Below are 9,781 nucleotides of genomic sequence, written 5' to 3'. Positions count from 1 at the left end.
TTTAATAAAATAAAATAAGATTTACAAAAAATAGTTCACCACGAACAGCACCAATAATGAACGTTTCATACCTCACAGAAATAAGCGGAAGCATAAGATACACTGCCCAAACGGCAGTGTATCGTATGAAGTAACATGCAAGCGCAAACGAATATCGGCGTTAGATCGTAATTATCGTTACGCGAAACAGATGAAAAAATATAATTCTTTTCGTATGTTCAACAGTGACACTCGTAATAATTTAGCCTTGTATCTATCATAAATAAATAATTATATGTTATTTTAACAAAATAAAATAAATTTAGAAAAAATAGTTCACCAAGCATAATGAACGTTTCATATCTCACAGAAATAAGGCACGTAAGCATACTAAAGATACACTGCCGTTTGAGCAGTGTGGGAATGATAACGTGCAATGACAAGCGCAAACGAATATCGGCGTTAGATCGCAGTGCATTTGTTTCGTAATCTAAAACGTTAATAGAACAATTCCAGTTATTAACTATTCAATAAATGTCGAATGAGCTGTAACCTTTAACATGTTGTATTGCATTTATATAATGTTGTAAGCATTGTTATTATTTATAAACACAAACAAAATTTAATTTTTTCATTTTTTCCTTGGGAGTGCTGCAGTGTCGCAGTGCTTATATATGGGCCGCTACTGCTAATAGGAGACATTAATATAAATAATCTTGACTACGCTTCTTTAACCACTAACACATACCTTGATATACTAAGTCAGTACAACATAAACCCTACCATTAACTCCCCAACAAGAGAAGAAATACTCAACAATTCGCTAACACAACCATGCATTGATCATATCAACATACGGGCTCCCATCCATACAATATACATCATCAGTAATTAACGTCAAAAATGCCGATCACTACTTTGTCTCAACTTCGTTTTATTACGTTACCTACCCCTCCCTCCCACGACGACAAAACTCGATCATATTAAAGAGCATTGTCCATAACCATGTAAAAAATACAGACTGGAATTGCCTACTTAAAATAAATGATCCTGTAACATTATATGAGAATTTCCAACTAAAGTTCACAGAAATATACAAAAAAGCAACAAATCCTACACAAACGAGGCGACAAACAGACAACAATCCGTGGATAAATGGTGACATACTAAATAGCATTACTGTAAAAGAAAATCTATGGAAAAAACAAAAAAAAAGTCATCCAGTAACACACATTTACAAACCTTATACAAAAACACAAGAAATCAACTAACAACAAAAATTCGTAGGGCAAAAAGACACTACTACTTCCAACATGAAACAAACATGGGCTACACTCAACGAATTAGTAGCTCGAAAAAAGAAAACTTTAGCACAAGATTTTATTGTAAAAAGTTTCGGTCAGGACATAAACCAAGAGGAACTAGCAGACTCATTCAACCAGGCATTCACAAACAATATCACACAACTCAAAAAAAAAAAAAAAAAATCACAACACACTTTTAGCAAAACGCAATTGTAATCATTGGCACCAAACCACAGATGTTGATAATACACAACCCGAGAATCACGCGCCTCGCACCACTATCGATACACTGTCACACATACCGTTGCATTAACAACAAAAATACCTGCCAATGTCCCGAAATCAAACCTGTAACACATGCAAAATTCCTTGGTCGCTATATAGATTGCCGCATTAAATGGACAGAACATATAGAATACCTACACACCAAACTCCGGATCATCGCAGCAAAACTCTTCCAAGTTAAAGACATTATTCCACCCAACATAAAAAAAAAAACCTCCTATATCACGGTATCTGCGAATCCTTACTCAGATACGGTATAACAGTCCACGCAAACACGTCAAACAGGCACCTAACAAAATTAGAAATATTACATAGGAAAATTGTGTCAACAGTGATTTGGACACTTTACATGCAACAACCAATATCCGACCAGCACATGGCGATACGGCATTGTCTCATCAGTCTCCAAAAATGTTGATTTTTCTTCATGGTTCAAAACATTAATTCTAGAAGTTATACTTAAGAGAACGATAGACTTAATAGGTGACCATACGAGTCACATTCTTATAGCGGCTCTGTTTTTGTATTACGCCTTTTTTTTATTTTATAAATACTTTCATCGACGTTGTACTATAGAACTGGCTAATCTCATTAATTCGATTTCCTTTTATCTTTAAGAACACGAGCAGCCGCTGGCTAACATTCAAACACAATTCAACTTCAAACATATCCAACGGACATAATGTCTCTTTTCTTCATTCCATCTATGTCTTTTCCTTTGGAACAGACTTCTACACACATGTTCCCAAAAGATATAAAACCTAGCTTTTCAAGAACCCTGCTAATGGATTCTTTATTTCTACTCAGCCATTCGATAATAGACCATAAACCTGACTGCAATTTGTACACGATGAAATACACGATGAGGAACAAGCAGCAAACACTGCAGTTTAACAATATGTAGGGCCTCATTTCGCTGCGATGACTGCAGCAAAATCCAGTAAACATCCAGTTTTATTAAAAAAGTCTTCTGCACATTTAAAAGAGGGAAAGGTACTTGCTTAGAGGCAGATGAGCAGAACACTGTTACATCGCTATTAACACTTACATTAACATTTTTATTAATACTTATATTGACATTTGGCATTGTTATTAAGGCTTTCGTGGGCAGGCGATGGTCAATATAAAGCTTCTCTTTCTCTCTGTCAAGTTGACCCCGCCTTTCCGTGGTGTGCCAGTTTCCACAGAAGGGACTCTGGCGAAACCATCGAGTATTCCTGCTATAAAGGGATACCTTCCTAACTGGAGGAAATGCCAACTAAACCAATAGGGGAATAGATTTTCATCACACGACTAAATACCATCACTCGGCTAATTGAGGGCCTGAAGTGGCATACGTCATTTTTGGTCTCTAGAGCAAGGATTACGGTTTCTGTCCCTCCCTCTCCGTATAATGAGAGTGATACCTTCAAGGCCATTCCAATACATGCCTAGAGACTCATAACCTCCACTTTTAGGGTACATCAATTAAAATGGTGGTGCTGCATGCCAGCCACCATTTTGCATGGCACGAACCTGTCAGTAACGAGTCAGAGGGTTTCCAATCAACTGATGCATAATTCCGCTGCCACGTACTCTGTCATGTCATTCCTAGTGAGGAGTGCGACTAGCAGTATGCGGGAAGCGTCGAGGCCACGTTATGGCAAAGAGACTGCTCACTCACTGTAGCGATGTCGCTTCCAAGAGGCTATCTTCTCTCACTACATGCTTCCACGCTATTCTTCCATCTAATCAAGAACAAACTAATGATGAAATTTACAAACAATGATAATGTCACTACAACAAAAAGGAATATTCATCAAAAACTAATTGTAATAAAAATACACAATGCAACTGATCACTAAATTCAAACCATGCCAGAATCTCTCTACTCAGCAAGTCAATGTGTTTACATGTCGATAATTATGTGGACGCGAATTGTCATTAAAATTAATATAATATTTGGATACTACTGAAATAAGGTGGTTAGGAAACTTATATTTGTGATATGTTTTATCCTTGTGGCCGTTTTGGGTTGTTAAACACACTTTTAGATCTACTTCACCAACATCCGTGGTATTTTAACTCCAACATAAATGGCATTCACATTACTTACACTTACCCAGAACCAGACATCTTACTCTTCACAGAAACTCAAATAGCATATACATCGAGTACTGTCCACCTCCAATGTCCAAATTACACATTACGTAATCCATTTCACTATGCACCTATGTCTGTTTGGGATCACATATTGCATGACAGAGAGTGGCTAATTTAGAATCCCATGCTTTCGACCTCCCTGCCTCAAGGTGTTTTCCTGTTTGCTAATATTCATGCACTGCATTTACCCGTTTCCCCAAAGTCGGATGACTGCTCAGACTTCTTCATATTCCTCTCAATGGAACTCTATCATCTGCAGTCCAGCTATCCAAATAGTGGGGTTATCTCTCTAAGCGACCTCAACGCTCATAATTCTAAATATCTCCCATTTTTCAACACCACCCACCATGCTGGACGAGAGGAGGAAATATTTGGCATAAGAAACGACCTAACACAAATCATTCATACATCTGCAACAATTCCCAACAATCGCCTTCACTCATCATAGAGATCACTTCCTGTCTTGGCAAATCAGACCACAGTCTTGTAAAAGGCTCCTCTTTTACAGAATGCCCTTCCTAAAGTCATTCCCACCCTCGCATCCTCTGGCACTATAAAGTCGACAGACAGGACGGCCTTTAGAACTTCCATTCTTCCTTTCCATGATCTGTCTATTGCTTCAGCTCCTCTAAATCTGACATTTGTTCTAAATGAATTACGGATAGAATCCTCTTATGCTTTCCAAGCTCTCAGAAAGTATATGAGAGCAACTGAAGGGAAAAAATCACGCTTACTGTAGATGGCTCGCACCAATAAGACCATCTTCATACTTATACCAAACCATACATCAAATACAACATACTATCACTCAATGGGGCAAGGACAATCTAGTCTTGTTCAGTGCCACTAAAACACAGCCTTGCTTCTTATCTCTCAAAAGAAATCTCATCTAGCATTCCAATATCCTAAATAATGCATAAATTCAGAAAAGATCAGATCTTTCTGCCTGGACTAACATTCACTACTGGCACAGACCCATCACAGCAATAGTTTCGTCAGCATTCAAAAGAACTAGGCATTTTCTTTCGTCCGAGATGCTATTTTTATACCCAGCAAACTTTTAACAATATACAAATCCCAAATTTGTACATGCTTAGAAGAATACTGCTTATATGTTTTCGGGTGGAGCGCCTGAAACTTCTCTAAAAAGTCTTGATGCTGTCCAGGGGAGAGTGGTTCAATTCATAGACGATCCTCTCTTGCAGATTCACTTCAAACACAATCTCACAGAAAAAAGTGCTTCAGCTCTGTGTCCTGTTTTACAGGTACTTCACTGGTCATTGTTTCTCTGAACTGGCAAACATCATTCCTCCACTTTCTGTTGTACCTGATAACAAGAATAGCAGCTGCCTAAGCAACTCTTTACTGTGCAACTGCAAACATATTGAATCTGCTTTTCTTCTTATTTTTTGATTCTCTCTACTTCAGTGCTCTGGAACAGCCTACTGCAAGAGGTATTTCCAAACAATTACAACTCTTCAAAAAAGTCAACGAACTTTTATCTGAGTCCTCGCCTGGATCCCAGAGCCATATAGTTTGAAAATTGCGATTCATTCAATAAAAAAACAATTTTTTTGAATGAATGGTAAATGCAAACTATATGGCTCAGATGGAATTCAGTACAGATCTGGTGAGGATTTCTGATCTGATGAATGATTAGTGAAATTTCCTGTTTTTCAAATTGAGTTTGGTTTTTATTTCGAGTAAATGGTTTTTCGTATATGGATTTGCAAAGCACACTGGTGGTTACATTGGTAACCACCAGTTGATACAGATGAAAACTGTGTATCAGAATGATCTGTATTATATCATTAAGCTAAAACACTAACCCTTGTTTTATTGTAACAGTTATAAAGATAATAAAAATAAATTCATTATTGCCTTTTATTCTTTATAGGGAGTAGGTCAGGCCATTTTAGCCCTATGTAACTTTTAAAGATTGAGGGCGAACTCTTTCAATAATAGCTAACTAAATGTTCAAGTGAGTTTCGCATTTTCACTAACGTTGTTTTCTCTTTCCGCCCACCTTTCGAGGTAAAAATATCTGCAAAGACAAAGCATTAGAAAGCTACCATGATTTGGTGAAATTCCTGGTCGTCATGCTATTTACAAGTGCTTGTGTTTGATCAGGAAAAAAGGATAATGAAGTAAAAAGATAACATTAGCGCATCATGAATTCAAGTGATCATAGTGGAAATCAGAGTATGTACTCAATCTGACTTTCCAATATGCCACAAAAATACACTGCAATAACATATACTGTATATTACTGCATGCTTAATGTTTTCTGCTGAAAGATTACAGAAAATGTTAACAATTTTGAGATATGTTATACTTCTTCATTTTTGCAATTTCTTGAAAATAGTAGAAATGTGTCAATGTAAATAATAAAAAAAAAAAAAATCAGCTAACGCCTGTTTATTCCGGTATACGGGAGTAGGCGAGGCCATTTAGCCCTATCTAACAATGTAAATAATAAATAAATAAATCTTCTAACGCCTTTTATTCTCCAATATGGAGTTGACGAGGCCGTTTTAGTCCTATGAACGATGGCAATGTTTTTTTTTTAAAGATATTTAAAAATTTTTTTTTCTGGAGAAGTCATACTTTCAAAATAAAAACATTGCTTTGGTCAACCTGGTGTTTAGTATATTAACTAACATCAGCACAAACCCATTGGTGTCGCGTTTTATTTATTTTTGATCTACTATGTGTGCTTAACGTGAACCTATTCTAGGTATTAAGTAATTAAGATGATTCCTAAATAAAAAAAAAGGCCCTATTATATACAATGTAAGTGTAAAATGCGTATGTTCCAAAACGTCCTTAGTTGAGTATACCTTTTACTTAAAAAATCTTTAAAAATGTGTGTGTGCATGTGCGCTCGCCCACACACTGCACTTATAAAAGTCTGAATTCAAATACAGCATATATATGTACACACACACACACACACACACACACAAAATGACACATGCAAGTTTACTGGATTAAGAATAATAGCTTTCATGAATGGCTCATTTTCTTTGAAATTCTATATTCCAAAATGGAATAATTCCATTAATTTTTGTCATGTCGTTTGTTCGTAATGAACTCTAGAAAGGATTCCAATCGTTATTCTGTTTTAAATTCAAAAAGTTTTAGCGCTACAATTGTGCAAAGTTGGCAACTTATTGGAACTTAATGTTGGGCTGATGAAAGCACTGGTATGTATCCCTGAAGGTCTTCGAACTCTGGTTTAAGATGGCGCTTTCATATGCAAAAACTTATTGTATTAGTAAAATATTTTGAAAATAACTTAAAATGAATTTATTTAAAGCATTTAATGATAAACTGAAGGAAATTATATTCAGTATTTTAAAGATCGTCATTTAATTTTTGAGCTCCAAAATAATTATAACTGGGGAGGAGCGCCAATGTATGGAAGCTGAATGTCACTCTCTCATCCAATCACGAAATAGGACCTATAGAGATACGAGTAATGCTCAGCACGAAGATATAATTTTGGGCTGGCCTAACATTTTTGTTGACTGCAATCCTTTTACGTGATGTAGAAATCCGCCATTATTGGATATTGGACTTTGTGTGTGTACCTTACGTGATTTTGATATTTTGCTGAAGTAAATGAAATAGGTAAGCATTATGTATAATGTTTACCATCGAAAATTTGTGAAATGGGAGTCATCTCACTAATAGATAATCTATACTGCGTGTGTTAAACGTACATTTGGTAGCCAATATCGCCTGCTGGCTTAAACGACACAACGCTGCGGTTGAGAGGATGTCAAGTCACGTGGTGGAAGCTTTTTACCTGTACTTGTTTATGCCTTTGTCCCGATGTGTGTCGTTTAATCTTTGTGTACCACTCCACCGAAGTTGCATACGAGATTTTAATAAAACATGCATGTTATTACAGCTTTAAACAACCACTCCATGCTTTTTAATTTTGCAGCGTCTGTAATAAATTGTCAGTGGTATAACGTTAAGCTGGGAAAAAAAGCAGATCAACGCGGATTCCTGGTCACGTGGGTTCATTGTTGAAACGCGCCATTTCAAGGCGTTGTCTGTGCGTTGCGTCTTGGTGTACATATTTCTACGGAAACCAGTTATGGATTTATGTATTTCATGTGCACATACCGAGTAATGTTTGTAGTCATTTGTAAGTGATAGAAGGGGGGGAAAATGCTGTAGGCTTAAGGCTTTCTCATGTTACGATCAATGGAATCGTTTGCATGTTGTCACCGGCATCCCTTAGGATATGTTGCTTAGCCGTTATGGCACCCGCCCTTAGGAAGGCGGCTTGCCAGGCAGAGAGTTTTAATTTGCCGCACTCTCCGGCATCAGCGAGTATTAGTAATCCCTCTTCTCCCGTTCAAATAAATGAACATAAAGAGAATCTGCTTGATTGCGGGCACAGCATCATTCCCAGCGTATGTCGGGTCCCGAGCTTGTTAAAGAAAGATAGTTGTGTGAAATCTGAAGCCCTGTCTTCAAACTGCCGGCTGCTATGCATATCACCGCAGTCAAAACAAGATATATGGACAGTTGATGGTAAGCATTTATATACAGATATTGCATCATTTGCCGAAAATTTTAAAGTGCATATCAATGGTGATTCATGCGGGGGAGGATACTGGAACTACAATATTGGATTATGTAGTGAAGTGGAAGTCAGCGCTTTAAAGCATAAAAACTGCTTGCCATTGACTACAATGAATAAGGATATTCCTGTTACACAGGACAGAATGGGTTTGCTTAATGCTAATACATCATTGGATTCTGACTTCAAGAATAAATTCACGCTTGGGCGTCAAAATGTATTTCCTACGGAGCAACATATTTTAATTATGTCGCCCAAAGAAACCGGGGATATGTCAGAACTGCCGTTTAGTGATGTCAGAGAAACCTTGGATCATCCTCTTACACCTCCTGCAAGCCGACCTGGATCGGAACCCATTGTAGGAGTGTCATCAGTTGTAGTGTCCATCGGAGAACTGGAGGAAGTAAATAATAAATATATGATCTTAGAAAAAAGAGCGGAATGTTTAATGTCCAGGTTACGTAAATTGCAAGGTAGACAGGCAGAATGGCACGTTGGGGGACAATTGCGGTCATTTGTTAATTATCAACAAAAATCTTTAGGAATACCTTGTCAAAGACAGCAAAAGCAAAATTCATCCTTCAGAAGAGTTAAAGATCCAGTGGATTTAAAAGCCGAACTACTTCAAAGTGAGGATGTTAGAAACTTATCAACAGCAGCACTTGTAAATTTAGTGAGGAAAATTGAATCTTCACATGCTTCAGGGAAATTGTTGCATTCTCATAAAAGTTCCATTTCAAATACCGAATACAGTCCATCTAGTGAGAAGGATAAAGATATAATTAAGCTTAATGCCGAGGAATGTTCCGAAATAAGAAGGGCAGCAGGAACCCTTCTTGCAAATTTAACACACTTGGAAACTGCTATAGATTCTGATGCAACAGAGAGTAGCTCAGGTGGAGAAAGTTGTGATGAATGTGAACGCTTTGACGAACGTAAAAGTCATCATGTACCAATGTAAGTGTGCTTCGCTGCATATTACATTTTATATGATTTACTTTGTGTTAATATTTTTTCGAAACAGAGTTTCATTTGATTTATGAAGTCTAAGTATTTATCTGATTATTATTAAATTTATATAGAATTATTTTGTGTATGATTGCCGGCTTGAATTAAATTTTTCTGTTAAATTTTGTATTAAATAATAAAAAAAGCAATGTCATAGTATATATTCATTGCATGTAAATGAAGAATATTTCAGGGAAACCTTTTCAATTTGAAAAATAAGTTTATTTATTCAATTATTAAAGAGAATTAAACTTTTTAAAGAGAATTCGTATGTGTGTGCGCGCGCGCTTTGTGCTTGTGTATAAACATTGCCGTAACTGTAACTGCTCCCCCCCCCCCTCTCTTTCTCTATCCATTAGTCGAACGTAGTTTGCAATTTCATGTATGTTTCACTTGCACCAGAGAAAAACAAATGCTTCATATATGCAAGAAATACTCACTAGTTGAGTTTTTAAAGCCAAAA

General features: G+C 36.7%; 1 protein-coding gene across 1 annotated transcript in view; it reads left to right on the top strand.

The window, feature by feature from the left end:
- The first annotated feature begins 7,254 nt into the window (after nucleotides 1-7,254).
- The window catches only part of nsl1 (non-specific lethal 1), a 187,728-nt gene continuing 185,201 nt past the window's right edge, over nucleotides 7,255-9,781 (top strand). The window contains exon 1 of the mRNA XM_090404984.1: nucleotides 7,255-9,267. Within this exon, the coding sequence (XP_090261110.1) occupies nucleotides 7,943-9,267 (1,325 nt within the window). The 5' untranslated portion in view covers nucleotides 7,255-7,942. The remainder of the gene's footprint in view (nucleotides 9,268-9,781) is intronic.

This window comes from Typopeltis vanoorti, chromosome 15 (genome assembly GCF_054136105.1).
Source record: "Typopeltis vanoorti isolate ZY-2024b chromosome 15, IOZ_Tvanoo_1.0, whole genome shotgun sequence".
NCBI lineage: Eukaryota > Metazoa > Arthropoda > Arachnida > Uropygi > Thelyphonidae > Typopeltis > Typopeltis vanoorti.
This window is presented reverse-complemented; position numbering and strand designations above follow the sequence as displayed.